The 24882-nt window shown below is 40.4% G+C and overlaps 1 protein-coding gene across 1 annotated transcript in view; it reads right to left on the bottom strand.

Annotated features, from left to right (window-relative positions):
• LOC134661746 (titin) overlaps positions 1-24882 on the bottom strand; it is a 122220-nt gene that overhangs the window by 75544 nt on the left and 21794 nt on the right. Inside the window, exons 2-19 of the mRNA XM_063517928.1 lie at positions 14673-16335; positions 14004-14233; positions 12498-13862; positions 10416-12272; positions 10193-10336; positions 9464-9865; positions 8509-8907; positions 8028-8423; positions 7138-7938; positions 6798-7049; positions 4197-6700; positions 3793-3987; positions 2186-3593; positions 1796-2083; positions 1480-1711; positions 1071-1242; positions 799-985; positions 130-460 (exon numbers count right to left, since the gene is read on the bottom strand). Coding sequence (XP_063373998.1) covers positions 130-460; positions 799-985; positions 1071-1242; positions 1480-1711; positions 1796-2083; positions 2186-3593; positions 3793-3987; positions 4197-6700; positions 6798-7049; positions 7138-7938; positions 8028-8423; positions 8509-8907; positions 9464-9865; positions 10193-10336; positions 10416-12272; positions 12498-13862; positions 14004-14233; positions 14673-16335 — 12826 coding nt within the window. The remainder of the gene's footprint in view (positions 1-129; positions 461-798; positions 986-1070; positions 1243-1479; positions 1712-1795; positions 2084-2185; positions 3594-3792; positions 3988-4196; positions 6701-6797; positions 7050-7137; positions 7939-8027; positions 8424-8508; positions 8908-9463; positions 9866-10192; positions 10337-10415; positions 12273-12497; positions 13863-14003; positions 14234-14672; positions 16336-24882) is intronic.

The following is a 24882-nucleotide window of genomic DNA, read 5'->3' as shown; positions in this document are numbered from 1 at the left end:
AAGCCATATAAATATGATTTAATGTCCAAATTAATGGTTTACATTTTATATAAGGAATTAATAATTAAAAAAGGATTTTGGTACAGATAATTGCAACAAGTTAAACGCACAGACTGTAGAAAGACTTACAAAGTATCTTCATATTTCTGTGCCATTCCCTTAGCAACAGAAGCATTCACAACCTTCTCCCCGGGGATAGCATACTGGTGTGTCGATTCTCGCAGCCTGCTTTCCTTTACAACTTGTTCATTCTCTAACTCTTGGAGTTTGTTGTAGTATTCCTCACTCTTCTTCTTCTTTACGGATTGTTGCCACTCAGTTTCGGGTTCTTTGTGCAATTTTTGTTTCAACTCGGGTCTATGGTCAATGGTGCCCTGGCGTTGCTGTGTTTGTCTCTCTTCGAAAGTTTTCTCCAATTCAGTTTCAGTACGTTGATATTGTGTCGTTTCATCATACCAAGCTGTACAGAATCAACAAATCATATTAGAATCAATTTAGAGTGTAGAGCAACCAATTTAACCTCAAGACATACCTCTCACAGGTGCCGATGGTAAGCCGGTAGAAGCAGGTGGTTTAGCTGCACTTTCTTTTAAGGACAGAAAAGGAAGGGCAAAGGAAAGCCAAAGGGTTTTATTTGTGCTTAAGCGGTCTGTAGGTGTGTGCGTGAGTTATGTGTGTTAAAGCGGCTGAGTCGATTTAAAATGCAATAATTATAGTTTAACTCGAAGTAATTGATATTAAGAAAATTGTAAGCTAAATTCGCATCCGTATTTTTCCTACATATGTTGTTATACTCACGTCGGGGAGCGTTTTTCAGAACGCCTCTGTAGTCATCGTGTCTCGGAATAACCTTAAGTTCACTTGTTGCTACCGCTTCGCCGGCTGAGCTTCTGGCAACCACTTCAATCTTTCCTGTGTCGTACTGACGCGTCTTTGGAATATCAAAGTGGTACATTCCATCATAAGTCAGCTTGTATCTTGATCCCTAAAAAGCAAATATACAAATATTGGTAAGTATTTTACCTGTTAGGACTACTGTTGTAAAATAAGTAGAAATAAAAAAATCTTACGTTAACGATGGTGTTTCCGTTAAGAAGCCACATAACCCTCGGTTTCGGGTGTCCCGTAACACGGCAGCAGAATCTTGCCCATTCGCCTTCCTCGACTGTTACCGGGTCCGGACGACTGACAAACACTGGCGGAGAGCGGGCTTTCTCCATATCAACTGCTTGCTCGGGAGCTCTGAAATGTTAACTTTAATATATTCTGCCGTATAAAGACACAAACACATGTAGGTTATTAAAACTATTAATTTGCACTCAAAACACCATCAGCGATTTGCATTCATTTGTTCTAAGAATGTATCCATTAGTTCCTTAAAACAAAGTTGAACGTGGTAATAATTAAAGAGATGCTGCGGCTTAAAGTATGTAAGGCAATAGTATTAAAATATTTATTTAAAAAAATTTAAGTACGTACACTTGCCACGACGCTTCCATCTCTCTGATTTTCTCGATACTCTTCATGTGCTTTGGTAGTTGTGAGTCGTAAACGATGCCAGGTTTGCCAGCGGTTTTGATTATAGCCCGGGTTTCGTCCATGCCATAGAGATTGGTGGCTCGACAGACGTATTCACCGCTGTCTTCGGGATACACCCATCCGAAATTCATTGCGACGTAACCGAAGTCGTAAATAGGTGTAAAGCGATTCTCTGCAAAACGAAAATATGTTAGACGTAGCAGATAAATACTTTTACGCAAAGACGTAAAGTTAACATGTCTTGTATTGTACTTACTATGAAGTAGCGGTTTGCCATTAAAGAACCATTCTACTTTCATATTAGGATCTCCAACAGGGGCCAGTTGGCATTCGAATTTGGTTGTCTCCATTTCAACTAGAGACGTTTGGCTTTGAATCTGTGTCACAAATCGTGGAGGCTGTTTCTTATCAGCGTCGTACAAGTCATCTTCAGTTAAGAATATTTCAGACGTATACTTCTTGATTGTAGCCTCCATTTGAGTCAATGCTTCAGATTTCTTCATTCCTCGAGGTACTTGGTTCTGAAGAATAATATCTGGCAGCTCTGAAATATAAACAACGTAATATAAACAACTTAATTCTTACACAATATCCTGTTTTACCGCAAGCATAGTGTTACAGAAATTCGAAATATTGGTACACTTACGTTTGCACGAAACGGTGCCCTTTGTGAAGTCTTCACCGAAATCATTAACAGCTCTGCACATGTACTCTCCAGAATCTTTAGCATACACATATAAAATGTCGAGAGACACAAATCCCATGTCGTACACGGTACGGTATCTGTGGCCACTAGGTAACAGTTTACCATTGCGATACCATTCAATCCTTAGTTTTGGATCTTCTTTGGGCTCTACGCGGCATTCAAATCGTACGCCTTCTGATTCTTCTACGGTATGACTTTGGATCTGAGTAATGAATTTAGGCGGAGAGCTGACCACAGGCTCGTCTTTGGGAACATCACTCACGCGACCTCTCTCAAGCTCTTTGATTTTCTCGCCACTCATGCCTTGTGGTAGCTGCGACTCTAAAACAATATCGCGTTTGGCGCTGCATGTAATTTTTGCCGTAGTGGTGGCAGAGCCCCACCTGTTAGTGGCTCGACAGGTATATTCACCAGAATCACGTGCGTAGATATAATCGATATCTAGAGCAATAAAACCAAAATCATTCAGCATGTGTACGCGAGAGCCAGTAGCAAATGGCCTGCCGTTGTGGAACCAGTCAATTCTCATTGTTGGGTCCCCGACAGGTTCTACGCGGCAGTCGAAGTGGATCGGTCCACCCTCAGGAACATCGACGTTATCCTTGATTTCCACAGTGAATCTCGGTGGGTTTGGTTTTTCATCTTCGGACATAATCTCCTCGCGCTTATGCAAAGTTTCTTCAAGCCTTTGAATACTCTCAGTACCTGATTTGAAGTGAGATGGCAGTTGAGGTTCAAGAACAATGCCTTGTCTACCCTTGACTTGCAGTTTACATGAGACGGTCGCCTCACCGTGACGGTTTGTTGCCTTGCAAGTATATAAACCAGCATCTCTCTGATAAACTCCGCCAACTTCCAGAATGACAAAACCGAAGTCGTTGATGGTCTTTACTCTAGAACCAGTCAATAACGGTTTTCCGTTGTGGTACCATTCCACTCTCATGCTAGAATCATTAATTGGTACCAAGCGACATTCAAAGTGAGCTGAAGAATTCTCAGTCAAAATGAGATCAGAAGGAGTGGTTATGAATTCTGGCGGATTTCCGCTCTCCACCTCAGGTGACATCGAGTCTACTGTGCCAGTGTATCCTTCGAGTACTGCTATCTTATCAATAGTGCCTTCCATGCCTTTGGGCAATTGCGATTCAAGGATGATATTGCGCTTGCCTTGCACCTTCATAGTAGCCGTAGTAACAGCTTCGCCATAGTTGTTGTAAGCTCGGCATAAATATTCACCAGAGTCTTCTGGATAAGTGGGTGCGATTTCTAGAATAACAAATCCGAAATCACAGAACGTCCTGAATCTTGAGCCAGCCTTTAGTGATTTACCGTTCCAGTACCATTCAACCTAAAAAAAAAAACGTAAAAAATATTAATAAAAGTCATTTTGTATGTAATGCTTGCTTCAGTTATGAAGAATAGAGTCTGTGCGGAAAGAGAAGAGTAGTGGAATGTATTGGGCCCCATACTTTCCACGATTCTTCTCTTTATGAAGTTCAAAAATGCAATGTAATATTTTATTATTAATATGTGTTTAAAATACGTACTTTAAGGTTAGGATCATCAGTTGGTGTAAGACGAGCCTCAAAGTGAGCATTTTCTCCTTCTCGCAGGTTTTCGATATTAGATAGAGGTACAGTAAATACGGGAGCCTTTCCTCTTTCCTCCTGAACATCGGTATCTTTCCTTCTTATCATCGAGTCTTCCAACGTTTGTAACTTCTCTAAGCCACCTTCCATGCCCTAGAAGATAAAAATGAAGTTAAAACAAATATCAACTTTTAGCAATTCCAGTTAAAGTCTCGTTCTATTGAACTTGCTAACTATATAAACAAAAGTCACTAGTAAATTCATTATTCAGAGACAATATCAATGTGGCGCTTTGTTTGTTTACATAGTTAGCAAGTTCCATAGAATGACAATTTACGTATGCATGCATTTAAATGACTTACCCGCGGGAGTTGCGAGTCCAAGATCAAGTTCTCTTTTGATGTGCACTTGAGCGTAGCCTTAGTTGAATCACGGCCCAATTTGTTGGTCGCAACACACTCGTACACACCAGAATTTTCTTCGTAGCAGTATAATATATCCAATATAACGATGCCAAAGTCATGGAATGTTCTATACCTATGTCCATGGGGAAGTTTCTTGCCGTTATAAAACCATTCAACTTTAAGGTCTGGGTCATCAACAGGTATCAATCTCGCTTCGAAGTGAGCACTCTGGCCCTCTACCAGTTTAGTTACGTCCTGAATTTGTGTGAGGAACTTCGGTGGCTCAGCAGACGGAGTGGATGGCGCTTGTTGCTGCGCACCGTGCAAATTCTCCAACTCTCTGATTTTCGCTAGCGAATCAGGCTGCAAGCTCTCCAAGTAAACTCCGCTTCTACTGTAGCAACTTATTGTAGCTTTGGTGAAGTCCTCGCCATATTTGTTGTAAGCACGGCAAACGTATTCTCCCGCATCGTGGTTCTGCGTGTACGCTATGTCCATCACGACAAAACCGAAATCAGAAACTGTCTTGATCCTTGTAGAATGACGCAAAAGTTGACCATTGTGATACCATTCAATCTTCATGTCGGGATCGTCGACAGGTATAACCGTACATTCAAAATGAGCCGATTGACCGTCTTTCAAGCCCTCGACACTTTGAATGTGTGTAGTGAATCTCGGTTTTTGTCCCTTGCTCTTATCTACGCACTCCAGTTTAACACTGATTTCAGCTTGTCCCCACTTGTTAGTAGCACGGCAAGAGTATGTGCCAGAATCAGTAGTCTTGGTGCCTAAAATTTCAAGAACACACATACCAAAAGCGTATACGGTTCTAATACGGTGACTCGCTTCAATTGTTTTTCCATTGTAGAACCATTCGATGACCATCGATTGGTCACCAGTCGGTATCAGTGAAGCTTCATAATGGGCAATCTGTCCCTCGCTAATATCTACTATATCTTGGAATACCGTTGTGAATTCAGGGGCCCTTCCAGTATCGTCATCAGGCTTCTGGCCGGGTTCTCTTCGAAGAGAGTCCTCAAGGTTTTGAATCTTTTCAAGTCCTTCAGTTCCCTTTGGATGTTGTGTTCCTTCAATGAGGTTAGCCTTGCTGGTACAGAAAATGGTAGATGAGGTAAATGCTTCACCTTTTTTGTTGAAAGCCTTACATGTGTAAATACCACTGTCTCTTTCATACACGTCAATTAAATCTAATGTCACAAATCCGAAATCACTAGTTAGTTTGAACCGCGAGGCCTGTTGTAATACTTTACCATTGAAATACCATTCAATTTTCAGATTAGGGTCATTCTTCGGTTCAACTTGACCCTCGAGGTGAAGTGATTGACCCTCGACTAATTGATGCTCAGCAGCCACAGGAACGACCCACTCGGGCTTAGGATAGTCTGCGTCAGGTACGGAGGATCGTCTACCCTTTGCTTGTCTGGCCTCTTCGGCCTGTTCTACGGCTTCCAAACCAGATTTGCCCTGAGGATGTTGTGTATCAAGATAAATATGTTTATCTCCAGTACACCTCAAAGAACCAGATGTAGTAGCCGAACCCTTGCTATTGGTAGCCTTGCAAGTGTAGATTCCAGAATCTTCTTCGTACGTGTGTGTGACGTCTAATGACACATAACTGAAGTCATGTGTTGCCTTGTACCTGGTACCTGAAGGAAGTGGATTATTGTTGAAGAACCATTCAATCTTCAGTGTAGGATCTCTAGATGGCTCGACATTGCACTCGAAGTGAATGTTATCACCTTCTTTGCAAACAATATTATTTAAATGCGAGATAAACACTGGAATCTCGTAAGTTGGCTCAGGAGATTCAGGTTTGGCAGCTTTAGGTTGCTCCAATGCCCCAATCCTATCCAATGATTCAGGATGAAGGGACTCTCCAAGGAGCCAATGACGGTCTTCAATTTTAATTGACGAAGTAGAAACAGCCTCTCCCATTAGATTTGTTGCTTTGCATGTATAAATACCTGAATCGTCGATTCTGATACCGTTAATGGACAGTGTTACTAGGCCAAAGTCAAATGTGCTCTTGATTCTTGAACCTGTTGTTAAAGATATTCCATTTTTAAACCATTCTATTCTTAAGTTCGGGTCGGTGCGTGGTTCGACCTGAGCTTCGAGGTACACATGTTGACCTTCAACGAGTTTGTCGTAACTCTTTAAGTGAGTAGTGAAGATCGGCGCTTGTTGAACACCGGAGTCAATAAACATTTCAGGAACCTTATTCATTGCAGCTTCTTTAAGTTGAATCTGTTCCCAAGATTCTGGGCGCATTGCTTGGTCAACAATAGTAGACTTTGTTTTAACTTTTAGGGACGTCGAAGACACTGTGCTACCCGCTCTATTGATAGCTTTGCACATGTATAAACCAGCGTCTGCCGCAACAACGGAATTGATGTCCAGAGTTACAAAACCAAAGTCATGCGTCGTACGGAATCTTGATCCTGTAAAAAAATGACACATTACACTAAACATCACCAACAGCGAACTACTTCCTCGAATATTGCTAGAAAAAGTAATTTCTAATAAAATGCTACTTACCCATTTTAAGTTCAACACCATTGATGTACCACTCAAATCGAAGGCTAGGATCGCCTACTGGCACCACGCGCGCTTCATAGTGAGCATGCTGTCCTTCCCACAACTCCGAAGGCCCAGTGAGAACTTGAGTAAAGATGGGCTTTTCAAACTCTCTCTCAGGTTCATCAGGTCTTCTCTGTGAAGGCTCTTCAAGACGTTGAATCTTCTTCATGCCCTCGGGATGTTGAGTTTCCATTTGTATGGCTGCCTTAGCTATAAATGTAAAAGTTGCGGGTTTTAGAAATCTGCATCGTTTTATACATAAATAAATAAACATTGTTTTGTTAAGTATTAGACTTACTCTTAATTTTCATGGCAGCAGTTGTAACTGCCTCTCCTAATAGGTTTGAGGCTCTGCACATGTACACGCCCTCGTCTTCGTCACGCACGTGAGTAATAGTCATTGATACGTAACCAAAATCGTGGGTCTTAGTAATCCTGGAGCTATCTTCGATGAGCTTCTCGTTTCTGAACCATTCCACCTTAAGAGTCGGGTCCCCGACTGGGATTAGGCGGCAGTCAAAGTGTGCTGTTTGTCCTTCTTGTATGTTATCAATGTTTTGAAGTGGCTGAGTGAATACAGGTCTTTGCCTTGTGACCGGTTCTGGAATTTCAGGCCGCTTGAATGGCTCCACAGATTCTAGTTCCCGGATCTTTTCCAGACCCTCGGGACGTTGTGATTCCATTATAATACTGCCTTTTGCGGTTACTGTCATGGATATGGCGGATGTGCACTGTCCGAGAGCATTGATTGCTTTTACAGAATATTCACCTGCATCTTCTGGCACACAGTGCTGGATATCCAACGACACATAACCAAAATCAAAAGTGATATGGAACCGTGAGGCAGATTGCAGGGCTTTACCATTGTGATAAAATTCAATACGCAAGTTGGGATCATGAATAGGCTCAACCTGGCATTCGAAATGCGCAGTTTGGCCTTCATATACATGAGTTGTTCCTCTAAGCTCAGTGACGAACCTAGGTATACTGATCGTGGGCTCTTCGATTTCCATCCTGGTGTGATGACCTTGTGCCTCTAATTGCCTGATCTTCTCAAGGCCATTGGGATGTTGAGTGTCCAGGATGATACTTCTGTGACCTGCAACGATTATTAATTAAGTGTCTGTTACCTTTTTATAGCACATCATAGTTATACTAGGCTATAAACGCATACATATATAAACATACCTGCAACCTTCATAGTACAAGTGTTAACCGCTTCACCCAGCTTGTTGGTAGCTTTGCACATGTAAGTGCCAGAGTCTTCAGAATAAGTATAAAGAATATCTAAAGCGACATAACCAAAGTCATGAGTCGTTCTATATCTGTGTCCAGCTCTAATCTTTTTACCGTTAAGGAACCACTCGATTTGCATATCGGGGTCGTTAATTGGCTCAAGTCTGCATTCAAAGTGAGCCCTATCTCCTTCTTTCAAATTTTCAAGACTAGTTAGAGCCGTAAGGAACACCGGTCGTTGACCAGGTTTTTCCTCTTCAACCGCTTTCGGTCTCTCAAATCGTTCAAGTTCCTGTATTTTTTTCAACCTTTGCTCATCCAATGTATCGAGGTAAAGACCAGCTTTAGCTAGAAAGAAGAAATGTAAGTAAGCAGTGTACAGAATAAAGCTTAAGTGAGAAGAAAGATCATTATTAAACGTAATGTTACTTACCATCAACTTTTACCGAGCTCGTAGTAACTGCTTCACCGACGGCATTTGTAGCCTTGCACATATAAGTGCCGGTGTCTTCGGAATAAGCATAAAGAACATCAAGTGCGACATAACCAAAATCGTACGTAGTCTTGAATCTGTGGCCTTGTGCGACTGGCCTGCCGTTGCAATACCACTCTACGCGCATGGTTGGATCGTTGACTGGTGTAAGTGTTGCTTCCAGGTGGACTGGGTGGCCCTCGGCCACATGAGTGTTTTTGAGTGGTTTGCCAAACTGAGGCTTCTCAGCCACAAAGCTCTCATCGTGGACGATGCGCTTGTTTCTACTCTCGTCCTCGAGGTATTGTATCTTCTCCAGTGCACTTTCGTGTTGTGTGTCTCTGATTATAGATTCCTTAGCTGCAAGTAAATGGTAACAGACGTATAATATTCGTAATTATTTATTTGATCATTAAGATTTTGTATGAGGATATGAAGTCATGTAATGATGACAAATGCTGTGGCACGATCAATTGACGTATAAATATGAGCGTTTATTTATCTAATTAAAAGCGTTCTAACAAATGTATTACTTATTGTGTATTTTTTATAAGAAATACCTAGAAATTTTCTTATCTTCTGTAGGAACTAACATAAAGTTAGACTTATATCGACCGGGATATGAACCGTGATTACCTTTTGTATTGTTTTCGAGCTCCCGATATTTCCTTTTTTTTATAAGTCTAGTGAAAAGTGAAGTGATACTAAATTTATTGGAATAATGTATTCATAGATGTAGCATAGCTCGTGTTTGTGTTATTGCATGCCAGTTGCTGGTGAAGTATGCATGTGCTTCTTAGTTACTAAGTCCATCTTTTGTACCATATTTTATGCAAAATAAAGATATTTGATATTTGAAACTAACCGTGAACCATTCAAAACTGTTAACATACAACTATTTATGCAGTATACTTACATTGAACGTTTAACTTGATTGAAGAAGTAGCTTGGCCCAAGTTATTGATGACTTTGCATGTGTACTCGCCAGAATCTTCACCGTATACTTGAAGGATGTCAAGAGCTGCGAAACCAAAATCATACGAAGTGCGGTAGCGATGACCACTCTGAAGGACCTTGCCGTTGAAATACCATTCTACGCGCATGTTCGGGTCTGGGTATGGCTCGATCCTGCACTCATAATGAGCGCTTTGGGCCTCAACTAGTTTTGAAGGTCCATTAAGTTGAGTAGTAAATCTAGGCGCCTGGTTGATAGCAATATCAACTTCCTCTCTTCGCTGGTAACGGGTTGCGCCTTCCAGTTGTTGAATCTTTTCTAAGGCACTTTCGTGTTGTGATTCAAATTGGAGTGATGCTTTGGCTGTAGAAGTAATTAGGTACATGATAACCTAGTATTATTTTGAGATGAAATCTCTGCTGAAAACGGAGTTTTGTTCTACATCCATTTTAAATACTGTACATGTACTCTTGACTACTTAGGTCGTCGTTTGTTTCGTTTTGAGTCGGTTCGGATTGAATAAAATTATGTTTAAAATTTGATCAATGTAATGCAATGAATGTCATTTTTTGAGTTCAATAATTTGATACTCTAAATAAAGTATTAAATACATTTAAAATGAGAAACTAAACAAACAAAACAAAAAGCAACTTTGCAAGTAAAACGAACAAGTGTATAAGTAATACTTACATTGTACGAATAAGGTCGAGGATGTCACAGCTTCACCCTGCTCATTTATAGCCCGGCAAGTGTACGTTCCAGAGTCCTCAGGGTTAACGTATTTCATATTTAGAGCGACGTACCCGAAGTCATGCATTGTCGTCAAGCGGTTAGCTATTAACAAAAAATTGTTTATGAATATTTTGAGTCCATTGTATAGGGTATAAATAACTTTATACTTATAAATACTTACAAGCTTCGATAGGGACCCCATTGCGCAACCATTCAACTCGAAGTTTCGGGTCACCTACAGGAATAAGCCTAGCTTCAAAGTGTGCGGCCTGGTTTTCGGCTACCTTAATATCTTTCATGGGCATTGTAAATACCGGAGCCTGAGTTATAAATTCATCTTGCGCACTGTGCCTCTGGTATCTTGATGTATCTTCTAGCTGGTTAAGCCTACCCAGAGCTCCTTCATGCTGTGACTCCAAGTAAATTGATTTCTTGGAATGTACAATAGCAATTCCAGAGGTAACGGCTTCACCCAGTGCATTGATAGCTCTGCAAGTGTAAGTTCCAGAGTCCTCTGGTAAACAAGACATGATGTCGAGAGCAACAAATCCGAAGTTGTTGGTCTCCGTGAACCTGGAACCACTCTTAAGAGGCCGGTTATTATGGTACCATTCAACTTTCATGGTAGCATCAGAAACTGGAATCAATCTACACTCGAAATGCGCACGCTGACCTTCCTTGATTTCAATATTCTTCAGCGATGTTGTGAAAATAGGTGCCTGGGTTGTAATTTCATCGACCATGTCTGATCTGTGATATTTACTTCGGTCTTCTAGATGCTGAATCTGTTCAAGGCCGGCTTCGTTTTGTGTACCCCTAATAATGTCTGCTGTTCCACGGCAAGACAGCCTACAGCTGACTTCGTCGGTTCCGACATGATTAACAGCTCTGCAAGTGTATACTCCGGAGTCTTCTGCAATTAGGTCAATGATATCTAAGGCTACATAACCAAAGTCGTGAATTGGTCTGAATCGGTGTCCAATAGTCACGGGTTGACCATTCTTAAACCATTCCACTTTCAGATTAGGATCAGTTACTGGTTCCAATTTACACTCGAAGTGAACGTGATGCCCTTCTACGACATTTTCTATTGATTTGGGCTTAGTCACAAAGTGTGGTTTGATATTAATAGTCTCGTCAATCATTTCGGACTTCTTGTAGCGAGAAGCATCTTCGAGGTACTGAATCTTCTCGAGGCCTGATGGATGCTGGGACTCAAAAATAAGGTCCTTCTTTGCAATAACGCGTAGCGCACAAGAAGTAACAGCTTCACCGAGCTGGTTTGTTGCCTGGCAAGTGTAAACTCCGGAATCTTCAGGGTACACGCTTAAGAGATCAAGAGCTACATAATCGAATTCATAAGCTGGTCTAAATCTGTGGCCAGTCTTAATCGGTCTGCCATTGCAGAACCAATCCACTCTCATGGTCGGGTCGCCAACTGGCTGCAATCGACATTCCAGATGTACGTTTGTTCCCTCAACGGTTTCAACGTTGTGCAGGGATCTTGAAAATTGTGGTGCCTGCATTACTGTTATGTCTTCTTGAACTTGCCTACTTCTGCGTGCCGCATCCTCGAGCATTTGAATTTGTTCGACAGCTTGTTCGTTCTGAGTCTCAGTCAGAATATCAGATCTTTCGATGACTCGTACCATCGCTGAGGTGTGAGCTGAACCTAAGTGGTTGACTGCTCTTACTGTATATTCACCGGTGTCAGTAGATGTAGCGTGAATAATGTCTAGTGCCACAAAACCAAAGTCATAATAAGTCCTAAATCTGGAACCGACTGTCACAGCCCTTCCATTGTGAAACCATTCGACTCTCATTGTAGGATCACCCATAGGTTCCAATCTGCATTCGAGATGAATATTTTTACCTTCTGATACAGGCGCTGGGTCTGATAGCGGCTGTACGAAAATAGGTTTCGACTTTGAAATTTCTTCAATTTGATACATTGGTTCCACAAATTTGGACTCTTCAAGGTGGCGTGTTTTCTCGTATAGGCCACGATGAATACTTGATGTATCAATACTGGACCGTGCTGTAATAATAAAAAAGTTAGTTTTATATTTCATGGCTCCTCTACACGATGGGCCAACGCCGGTCACTCCAAGGGACGCATTTTTGCGTTAGAGGGAGCAAGTGATATTGCTATCTCATTCTACCGCATGGCTGCGTCCCTTGGAGTGGCCGCCGTTGGCCCATCGTGTAGAGGAGCGATCAAATAATAATAATATTATGGTAAACAATATTACGGGATACTTACTTTCTACTACCATTGAAGTGCTCAACTGAGCTTCTCCAGCAGCGTTGCGAGCTACAACAGTGTACGTTCCGGAATCTTCTGCTCGAACGCTGGATATATCTAACGCAACGTATCCGAAGTCATGGTAAGTTTGAGTACGGTTAGCTTGTTTGATTTGCTTTCCATTAAAATACCATTCCACAGACATAGTCAAGTCGCTCTGGGGCTCTACTCTCGCTTCGAAATGGGCACTTTGCCCTTCTACAATTTTATTTGTACCTTTCAAAGGTCCGAGAAAGCGAGGCTTCTGTGCTACTCTCACTTCTTCTTCAGATCGCTTCGTGTATCTGTTTGTATCCTCTAGATGTTGAATCTTCTCGAGACCTCCTGGGTGTTGCGATTCCGCAATGATATCTTTCTTGGTTACAATAGTGCAGTGGGCACTAGTAGTTGCCTGTCCGAGCGCATTGTAGGCTCGGCAAGTGTAATGACCAACATCATGAACAGTCACTGACTTAATTGTCAGTGCTACATATCCAAAGTTGAAGAATGTCGTTATTCTTGAACTAGCTTCCACAGGACGTCCGTCTTTTAACCATTCTACCCTTAAGGTAGAGTCGCCCACCGGCTCGAGACGAGCCTCAAAATGGGCAAATCCACCTTCCTTAACGTTAAGCTGATCTTTAATAGGTGTTTTGAATTCTGGTCGTTGTGTACTTTCAGGTACTTCTTGATAATATTTAACATGTTGCTGTTGCTGATATGCTTCTAATTGTTCTGTTTTTTCTATATAGCGTTTTTGCTCTGGTATGCCGAGATCTGAAGTGACCGTGCTCCTTGCCGCTACTTTGATGGAAGCGGTGCTGACGGCTTCGCCCAGTTTATTTACAGCTCTCACTGTGTACGAACCTGCATCTTCAGCCCGTAGGTGCATGATGTTAAGGGAGACGTAACCGAAGTTGAAGATTGACGTGATTCGCGAGCTGGCTGTAATCGGACGACCGTCTTTGTACCACTCCACTCTCATGTGCGGGTCGCTGACCGGCGTCAATTGAGCTTCAAAGTGAGCGTTTCTGCCTTCTTGGAGTTCACCAAGTTCTTGCAAAGGCCTGATAAATTGAGGCCTCTGTGATATATTTTCATCAACCGACTCTTGGTGCTGATATCTAGAGTAATCTTCTAATTGTTGAATGTATTGAAGACTTTCTGGGTGTTGGCTAGTCCTTTCAATAGTTGCTCTAGGTGTAACTTGCAACATTGCTTTAGTCTCGGCCATACCGGTTGCACTAACAGCTCGGCATGTGTATTCTCCACTATCTTGAATGTTAAGACTGAGCATATCTAGAGAAATGTATCCAAACCTGAATATTGACGTGAATCTTGAACCTGGAACAAATTTATTATGTGTTAAGAAGTGGGAAGTCAACCGCACATCGAGAAATAAAAACAGAAAGCAGCAGTAAATTACTATTAATTATTAATTTACAAAATATATCGTAAAAGACTAACGCATACTTAAATACTTACTTGCTTCGATACTTTGTCCATTTCTCAACCATTCTATCTTCATCGTTGGGTCACCGACCGGTTCTATTCTCGTTTCAAAGTGAATCTTGCCACCTTCCATCTGTGATACACTCTTCAGTGGCACGATAAACTGTGGTGGAGGATAAACTCGGTCTTCCTCACCCGGAGGAACGTAAGGTCGTGCCCTTTCCACGTGCCTTAAGTAAATAATCTCTGGTCCAGGAGCAGGCCTAGAAATAAATGAGAAATAGAGAAATACGTTTTTGGCAAAACAATAATTTTTGGTACAAGCTTTTATAGCTGATTGTACTTTTTTCCACAGGCAAATAATACTCATCGAGACAAATTTTTACAATCTCAAACACTATAAGTTTCCGTTGTTTTATCACAGAGTTCCCATGGCCACTTCCTGCATATAATATGGCATTGTCATTCGATTTACATATGTATGCAAATTTTCAGCTTAATCGGAAATCGGGAAGTGGCAGTGGCAGTGGTCGGTGGCGTGGCGGGTGGTGGTATCAAATTTGGCTTTCAAGGTTTGACCCACACTAACCAATTAATATACAGTTATACACACATACATACTAACAGGGAAAGTTAAATAAAAGTTTGAAAAAATAGACAACTTCAAGGTTAAAAGAAAATGTATACGTTAGGTATACTTACTCTGGTTCGATTATCCTTGTTGGCCGCGGTAAGTGCAGACGCTTTTGTTCGGGCGGAGGCTCCTTCGGAACTTCCACGTAGAGCCTTGCCCGAGTGGCGGTGGAACCTGCGACGTTCTGGGCGGTGCACTGATACCATGCCGCATCCGACGCCTTGGCTCGAGGGATGTCCAGTGTCGAGGTCCCACCATCGGTATTAATTCGTAATTCTGGATTGGGTATAATCGGAACGCCGTCCTTCTGCCATGTGATCCGCGGTGTAGGTGTGCCAACTGCTCGTGCATTCAGCGCCACAGGTTCGCCTTCACGTACGCTTAGCGTGCTGAAACGCTCGACGAACTTGGGAGCCACCACTTGCTCCTTCTCGATGACATTCAGTCGGCACTGGAAGGATGTCTCGCCGCTCTTGTTGCGGGCGACACACGTGACTACACCGCTGTCACTTCGATCGACGTTTGTAATCATAAGCGCATGATTACCTGACTCGTTGACTAATATCTTATGATTAGAATCGTCTCGGATTTGTCTATCGTTAATGAACCACGTGACTTCAGGGTAAGGTCTGCCCGTGACGCGGCAATCGAATCGCGTCAATTTCCCTTCTGTTACATCTCGATCTTGGCAGACCTTTACAAATTGCGGAGCGAGAGCTTTCTCAACTATTTCTACTCTTTCTTCAGTCTCTGTTTGCTGAGTATCCATAATATATTGTGATTTGTGATCCTGCGCGTAAGTTTCTTGTGGCGATTCTACGGCAAGGTAAGCTGATGTTACAATGCATCCATTGGGGTTTTCAGCCAATAATGTGTAGTGGCCCGAATCAGACTTTTGCGTATTCTTAACTCTAAGTGTTGTCTGGTTATGTGTAGTTATGATTTCATATTTGTTCGAGTTAACTAGCCTCTGCCCATTTCTGAACCACGTTACCCGTGGCCTGGGGTTGCCCGACAACTGTACGGTGAACTGCGCGTCGGCACCTTCCTGGAGTTTTGAGTTTCTGGGCTTCTGAGCTATCTTTGGTGGGGCAACGGCACCTAATGTTCTATCGATTTCGGTGCTCATTTGAATGTCACTTTCGCCCACGTATCTTCTGGTAATAGTCTCTCTGAATGATACTTCCCTCAAGAGTCTATATTCGAACGTATCTACTTTGAAATCTTCTGAAGAGGAATAGTCAGAAGTGCCGTTAGTGTAAGCCATTTTCTGAGTCTGTCGGGACTGCTCGGATGTGAATCCTTGCGTGCCGTAGGATTTGTGCTCGACGCTCTCACTAACGTGTCGATAACTCTGCTGCTGGGAGGCCTGCTGCGCGGGCATAGCCACGCCCTCGGGCTGGATGTATACGGAGCAGATGGCTTCGCCATACTGATTGCGCGCTGTACAAGTATACTCGCCCTCGTCGCCAGGCCCTATCTGCTTGATAAGTAACGACACATCACCTGTCTGTTCGTTGTAGCTCATACTATATTTATTGCATTCTACCAATGGTGCTTTCTTTCTCGTCCATGAAACTACTGGCGTAGGATTACCCCTAAGTTTTCCTTCGAATTTTGCATTACCGCCTTGCGCAAATCTCGCATTTTTGAAGATTTGCTCGAATATCGGCGGCGAGGGCTCACCGGGTCTGCCTGAAGTGATGGCCAACCGGTCTCCAGCGCTCTCCACTGCAACAAAAAGAAATCTCTAATAATATTATGCTATCGGATTTTACAATATGGTGATCAAGGAGCATGATGATTTGATGATTCAACTTGCAAAAGTCGCACACAAAGCAGTGAATAAATATATTAAACATTGATTTCGCTTCGCTTGCTCTGGCTAATTGAGTACCTATTATTATTAAGATGTTTACTATAATTAATTTGAGGTATCTTACGAATTACCAAACTTAAAAGTAACATCATCTGTATTAAGTATGAGATAGGTAATTATAAAACACATACCTAATAATTATTAAAATAAGATCTTGCGTAATAAACTTAGATGATATGGTGCTCTCCGTTGAAAAATATCAAGTTGTCATCTACAGAGTAATAGTTAGTGGTTTAGCAAAATTATTGAGAGACCATCCACAGGAAATCGCTGTGTGAGAAATGCTCCCTAGAGATACCTACATAATGTTTTTTCCTTCAATATAGAAATATAAATTGTTTAATATGCCTTCAAACCGGCATCGGCAGATTCCGCACTTGAAAAGTCTATAATATTTGTTACAGGTTGCAGCAAGTGCAAAATGCAGGTGTAAAATCATCTTATTTCAAGATAACAAGTTCAGCAACTACCTGCCTAAATAATCGCAAGCAAAACCAAAATTCCACATGTAATAAACAACAGTAGAATGTATTGCGAGCTCAATACTTCGTCGAGTGAACCCTATCGAATCCTGAGCCTAGCGAGTCAGTGGAAGCTTAAGAGTAGTGAGGGATTCGCGTGCTTATTTAACAACAGGTGTACACGGTAGGAAAATTATTTATATCGTAAAGAGGCGTAAATAATTATCCTAGCATGAACAGTCTGCTTCACTCCTCATGATCGAAAAACTATACATACATACCTATACTTAATAACGCTTTATTTACACTGTAAATCTGTTATTGTATTTTTCTTTGTGGTGCAATAAAGTGTATTTACTTCCTTACTTATGCTTAAGACATCAAAAAGACAATGAATCAATACATTTAGTGAACACGATTTAAAAATATGTTAGCTGGTTTAGTTTAATTCCTTTTAACTGAATGCTATAATAATTATGCACTACTTGTTAAAAATAATTTAAAGAGAATAGGGAGGTGATACTCCTGAAATGTTTGTTATGAGAATTTTTCGACTTCGGTTACCTGGTGTGGTTTTAATTGCATAATAAGTATGCCCTTATTTAATAATAAGTATTACTCATATTTTGTTTGTTTGAAATGATACTATTGTATTCTAATGTTATGCGACAGACGGTAAACGACACAGCATCTGATGAACGCAAGTCACTGCGTTCAAGATTAATACAATATATCTACATTCATAATAGGAAATCAAGCCGTTATCGATATAATGTTGACTCTCTAATGATTCTCTTGGATAAAAAGCTTATTTATTTATTAATCTACAGCATTTAAAAGTAGTTCCGGTTTAAAGGCAGAGCACACTTCTAAGAACCCACAATTAATATTAATTATAGTAGAAACGGGATCAAATGCTTTGGCTTGCATTGCTGGTCTTTTTAATTGGCCTAGTAATTTAATAAATGAAATTGTGCAGATAAAAATTTGCAGTATCCAATTTAATTCTACTTCTCTAATTTAGATAACCTCTCGCGTTCATTAGTGGTACAGTCACCAGCATAAATAAATGACTATGGGCAGCCGTGCAAAAATATCTGATGCTCCATTGGAGGCATAAGTATATGACGACACTACCTTGGTAAAAATATGTGATCCTTTGTGACCAGCAAAAATATCGTTAGTCCGTATCCGCATAAATATCGGATCGGGTCGCTTAAAAATATTTGATTACTCATAAAATTCAAAATTATGTCATTACTCTCATCTGGAATAAATATCTCTCCACTGTAAAAGCAAATACATCGGATGGACGACAGACCGCCTATTTATCTGACACGTTGGAAAATCACAAATATGTTATCGACCTTTAAAAACGAACCATACATGTTTGGTATAGAGCCGTAAATTGTATGAAGTGATTTGACAATTCACGAAAAGAGTGCAGACTTGTCATTGTATATGTCTGTCTCACATTATATTCTATCATCGATTTGACGGAATAAACTGGATATAATTTTGAATTGTAACGTATTGCAATCATGAATCTAGTATATAACTGGATCTGGCATGAGGGGTGGGGGAAATGACAGAACGGGATAGTCTTATGTATCTTTCAGTAGGAGTAGCAGCGAAAGCGCTATTATTGTTTGTCCTTGTCAGTCTCACAGGTTGACCTCTTCAACATTCTTTTTTATGTAAGAAGGAGGTTTATTACACATTGTCTATTAAAAGTCTACCTGAATTATGTCACAATTTAAAATTGCAAATGAAATATGTGAGACAGACATATGCAATGACAAGTCTGCACTCTTTTCGTGAATTGTCAAATAACTTCAAATAATGTAAGGCTCTATGCTATCCATGTATGGTTCGTTTTTGCCGATTGATGACATATTGCATAATTTCGTGTCAGATATATAGGCGGTCCGTCTGCCATCCGATGTATTTGCATTCACATTGGAGAGATATTTATGCCAGATGAGAGTAATCACATAATTTTGATTTTTATGAGTAATCAAATATTTCTAAGCGATCCGATCCGATATTTATGCGGATACATAGTAACGATGTTTTTGCCGGCCACAAAGCATCACATACGAGGGGCGTTCAATAAAAAGTGAGAATGAGTATGTTCTATACAACTTTTATTAAATGTTATTTTATTTTTCGACATAGTCACCTTTTAGCATAATACACTTAGTATATCTTTTTTCTAAACTTAATATTCCATTTCTAAAAAAAGTTTTATCTTGAGTACTTAAAAAATCTTGTACTGCAGCGACTACCGCGTCGTCGTCTTCAAATTTCTTGCCTCTTAGGTATTTCTTCAATCTCGGAAATAGGTAGAAATCACTAGGGGCGAGGTCTGGTGAATACGGAGGATGCTTAAGGATATCGAACCCAGCATCACGTATTGCAGCCATTGCAACGGCGGACTTGTGTGCCGGTGCATTGTCCTGATGGAACAACACAATTTTCGATAGTTTACCTCGCCGTTTTTCACGGATCTCATTGCGCAATGTTGCTATTTGTTTGGCATATAAAGAGCCCGTAATAGTGGCTCCATGCTCGAGATACTCAATCACTACGACCCCTTTACCATCCCAAAAAACAGAGCCCATGACCTTATCGGCAGATGGGCCCACCTTGAATTTCTTCGGAGTTGGAGATGATGGCCTTTTCCATGTCATAGACTGCAGTTTCGTTTCAGGGTCGTAATGATGGAGCCATGTTTCGTCCATTGTTATAAATCGCGCCAAAAAAAGTTCCCGGTCTTGCTGTATCAGGTCCAAAGCTTCTTGACAAATCTCGACTCTAGTTTGTTTTTGCGTGTCAGTAAGCATTCTGGGTACCCAACGCGCTGATACCTTTTTCATACCCAAGCGTTCATGTAAAATATTATGCACACTCCCCGTTGAAATCTTTACATTTTCAGCAATAAAACGAACCGTGACACGACGATCCGCCAAAACTAAGTTTTCGACTTTTTTCACAATTTCTTCAGTTACTGCTGTAGTAGGGCGTCCGGAGCGGGGGTCATCCATGGTCGATGTTCTTCCACGTCTAAATTCGGCGCACCAACGTGTAACTGTCGAATACGGAGGAGCATTAGACCTTAAAGTGTCCCGTAAATCTAAATTGACTTGGTCCGTAGAAAAATTTTTCAAACACAAGTATTTAATAACGGCGCGCAGTTCAATTTTCTCCATTTTCGCTAACGTACTCAACAGCATCGCAAAGAAATCGCCGTATTTTTTTTTAAAACAAAAAACAGTTAGTTTTTTTTTTCATGGCAATCAGCTAGGTAGATTAGCTTTACCCGCCAGTATTTACTTTCCTAATATTTAAAGAGTTTGCATCTCATTCTCATTATATATTGAACGCCCCTCGTATTTTTACCGAGGTAGTGTCGTCATATACTTATGCCTACAATGGAGCATCAGATATTTTTGCACGGCTGCCCACAGTCATATATTTTTGCTGGTGACTGTACCTATGACAGTTTCATTTTTATTGGAGTAGTACCTGTCATGTAGAATGTATGTACTTAGACATTTTTGGGAGCATTATCACAGTAATTTACTCAGAAATGTAACATTTCAGTAATAAAATTACGGTAAAACATATTTCTTCAATTATTTTTTATATTACAGCCAACCAAAAGAGTCTTGAATGAACTGTCATAGGGAACATCATTCGACGGGAGAAGAATTGTTTGACATGATGCTAACGGCCATTTTCTATCATCGCACCACACGCAGTCTGTATTAGGGTGTTCATCCTCACACCCTAAAACCTAAATGGCCGCGTACCATAGTACTTACGCATCCGCATACGGTTTAAGAGGAATTTCCTCCCGCGGACGCTTCGGCTATGGAATGTGCTCCTTGCCGAGGTTTTCTCGAGGGGCTACAGTTAGCTATGGGGTTCTTCAAAAAAGGAGTGTACAGATTTTTAAAGCGTCGGTAACGCGCATGGTATATATATATATCTGGTGTTGCAGGCGTCCATAGGCTACGGCGACTGCTTACCATCAGGCAGGCCGTTTTCTTGTTTGCCACCGCCGTGATATAAAAAAAAGGTAAGTATAAAAGTTTGTATGGTATAAAAATAGTATCAATTTTTTTTATGGTGATCCTGTAAGTTAGGTCACTTTTTTCTTAGTTGGCAATAAATGGGTCATTAGGTTAGCTCATTCGTTGCCGCGCGCGCGTGAGTCACTGCGCCGGTCCGTCACACGCGGCTATTTTGGTCCACGAAGCTCGTATCTTATTACTATAACCATTTTCGTGGACGCACTCACGTTACGGGGATGTATTGATTTAATCTTATGAAATGTTTTGAAGGGATGAGATAGTTAAGTATTCATAACTAGTGGCATGTTCTTGGGACACCCTGTATAGAACTATGTCCATGTTATTTGATAAAAATCATAAAAGTAATTAATTATTAAACATTGGGTTAAACATTTTATGGGCTTTTTCTAAAATAAATATCGAAAACCCGATTATTTCAAATCTGGACATTCTTGGGCTCATTCTACTCAGAATCGACAGCACTCTCCATCCTACCATTAAAAAAAGATGTCCCAAAATGTCCATTTCATTACGTCACGTTTTTATTATGAGAAAATTTTTCACTTGCATGCAACGTGACGTAGTGGAATGTACAATTTTCATACAAAATTTTGGGACAATTTTTTTTATCATCAGGATTGAATATGCTAGTGATTCTGAGTTGAAAGAACCCAAAAACACCAGGATCTGGGAGAATTGGGTTTTCAATATTTATTTTAGAAAACGCCCTTATAGCCTCACATGTGATAAACCTTAAGACTATGGGCTCATAAAAGACTGCCTGTCATCATTATTCTCGCGTTATCCCAGCATTTTGCCGCTCGATCGGAGTCGGCAGTGGTCACTTCCGTCCGCCAAGAATCTGAACCGCTCAGAAAAGTAAGCCAAGTCAGGCAGTCAGTTTAGTCATTCACAGTTAGTCATTGCCCACTTGGCTCACTGATGATGATCGCACATCCCTTTCATGCAGCATACAAACAACATAACATAGTCTATTGCAAACAATTAGAATAACCTTCTACTGCACCACAGGTAAAATTAAGCAAAGAAAAAATACTTAATTGTCGTTTTCAGAAAAAGAAATGAAAATTACATTTCGAAATCATACTTGCATTTGTTCCGTATACATTCTAAAGGTATTATAATAAATTCTTTATATCTTTAGCTTTCTAGAGTCAGTCTAAATCTGCACCGCCTTATAGGCGTGACAAAGTGTGGAGGTGCCACAATAAAGGTCAAATTACATGGAAATATTTATTTTATGGTGTCATATCTACAGTTTGTCATTGCAAAGTCTGTGCAGAGTTAGCTTGGAAATACGTTCTTTACAAAAAGCGCTGAAATTTGGTCAAAAGTTCTCGACATAAACAAGTACTTATGCCGTAATGTGCCATAAAAAGTTAAACTAGACAATAAACATTTTGTTGCCAAATACCTACAGTTACTTGTATACGTAGCTAAACCTAGTTAAATAAAACTCCAAAATTAAAAGGAAAAAAAAAAGAGTGTAATACAGGTTTTTAAAAGCAACGCGCATGTAACACATCTGGATTTGCAGGCGTCCATAGGCTACGATGACTGCTTACCATCAGGCGGCCCGTATGCTTGTTTGCCACAGATGTGATATTTAAAAAAAACACCCTTAATGGACGTGGCATCAATACTTGAAATAAATCGTAATATTGAAGCGCCATAAGTATTTGGACTCTCGCTCAATAAGGCCCACCCCACATCTAGCGTCTTTCGAGCGTCGGCGTCTCGTCGGCGTCTACAACTCTATGGCCCTGCTCGACGCAACGTCGACGCAACTGCGCAGCGACGTCATTTTCCATAGCGCTGACCGACGCCGACGCTCGAAAGACGCTAGATGGGGGGTGGCCCTTAGAAACATACAGTCGTTTACAAACAGTACTTGTACAATATTGCTTAAGTTTAGACCTAGAGTTTCATTTGTTACATAAAATCACAGTCTGTTTTTTTTTTAAAGATTACAATTTTAAATGTTACCCAAAACTAAACATTTGAGAGCGTAAAGAAAAGAAAAGATACATTATTACCTAAAGAAAAGCACGTTTTAAAGTATTAATGGAACAAGTAAATATATCTATGTTAGAGAGCTTGTCATTTTCGTTAAATAGTTTGCAGGCACGCCTTATGAATATATTTTCTGCATAACACGTTCTACTGTTGGGAATCGAGAATAACCTTTTCTTCTGACAGTGAGGCTGACGTCTACGAGGAACTCTGAGCTGTATTTGGTGTAGAAGTGAGGGGACATCTAATATGTTGCGCATAATTTTTTAGAGTAAGACGGAATCTGCGATATCTCGACGGTTACTGACTGTTGGAAGTTTATCGTGGATCAGTGATTCGCTATAGCTAACATGTGTGTGCCCAGTTCTAAAATCGAGAGTTTTAAGGAACTTTCTTTGTATCCGTTCCACTCGTTCAATATGGATATTATGATACGGTTTCCAAACTGTACTAGCAAACTCGAGATGGCTGCGAACAGTCACCAGCAAAAATATATGACTGTGGGCAGCCGTGCAAAAATATCTGATGCTCCATTGGAGGCATAAGTATATGACGACACTACCTCGGTAAAAATATGTGATGCTTTGTGGCCGGCAAAAACATCGTTAGTCTGTATCCGCATAAATATCGGATCGGGTGGCTTAAAAATATTTGACGACTCATAAAAATAAAAATTATGTGATTACTCTCATTTGGCATAAATATCTCTCCACTGTGAATGCAAATACATGGGATGGCAGACGGACCGCCTATATATCTGACACGAAATTATGAAATATGTATGTCATCAATCGGCAAAAACGAACCATACCTGGATAGCATAGAGCCTTAAATTGTCTGAAGTGATTTGACAATTCACGAAAAGAGTGCAGACTTGTCATTGCATATGTCTGTCTCACGTATTTCATTTGCAATTTTAAATTGTGACATAATTCAGGTAGACTTTTAATAGAAGATGTGTAATAAAACTAATAAACCTCCTTCTTACATGTTCTTACATAAAAAAGGATGATAAAGAAGTCAACTTGTGGATAGGGCTTGCAATTCGAATATTCGAATATTCGAATTTGTCGAATATTCGACCTGTTTTGATATTCGAATATTCGGCCGCTCAGGTTTCGAATATTCGAATATTTTTTATTACTATAAAAAAATCTATGTCATCCGCTGTAGTTACAGTTTCTGTGTGTTTTACGGGTATTTACAGTGAATGAGGAACGGTAGGTACACAAAAACGAAGGAAATAATATTTTTACTGTATTCCTCTCGATAGACTTCGTGAATACAGTGAAACCTAACTCAATTTAAAAGAAAACGAAATCAAAAAGTATGTTATTTTTACGGTGCGTAAGTTTTAAGTTAAAGGGTCATTCTGTTTATTCAGTACAAGCGTACGTTAAGCGAATTTTTGAAGTCTAAACCATGCCACTTATCGCAATTCTCAAATTTAATCATACCAAACCTGCCCAACTTGGTAATCTAACCATGCACCTTTAGCTGACGAATAATCCACCCAGTACTCAACTAACTTTTTCCCTTAAATATTTCAATATTATATAATTAGCCGACCATTAGGAATAATAACTTGCCAAAACAAATAAAGTCAATAAAGATTCAAAATACAATGAAATTAAAGGCCTTTTTACAGGCCTCTGAGTGATTACAAGTTAATTTAAATCGGAAAATAATTACCAACTAAAAAAAATATCTTACATACCTAAGTGTTTGGATGGTTAAAGTTATATTATTTCACGCAACGACGCATTTATAATAAGTTTTATCTAGAAATATTAAATACGTCTAATTTTGGCGTTTTACTTGTTTT

This window comes from Cydia amplana, chromosome Z (assembly GCF_948474715.1).
Source record: "Cydia amplana chromosome Z, ilCydAmpl1.1, whole genome shotgun sequence".
NCBI lineage: Eukaryota > Metazoa > Arthropoda > Insecta > Lepidoptera > Tortricidae > Cydia > Cydia amplana.
This window is presented reverse-complemented; position numbering and strand designations above follow the sequence as displayed.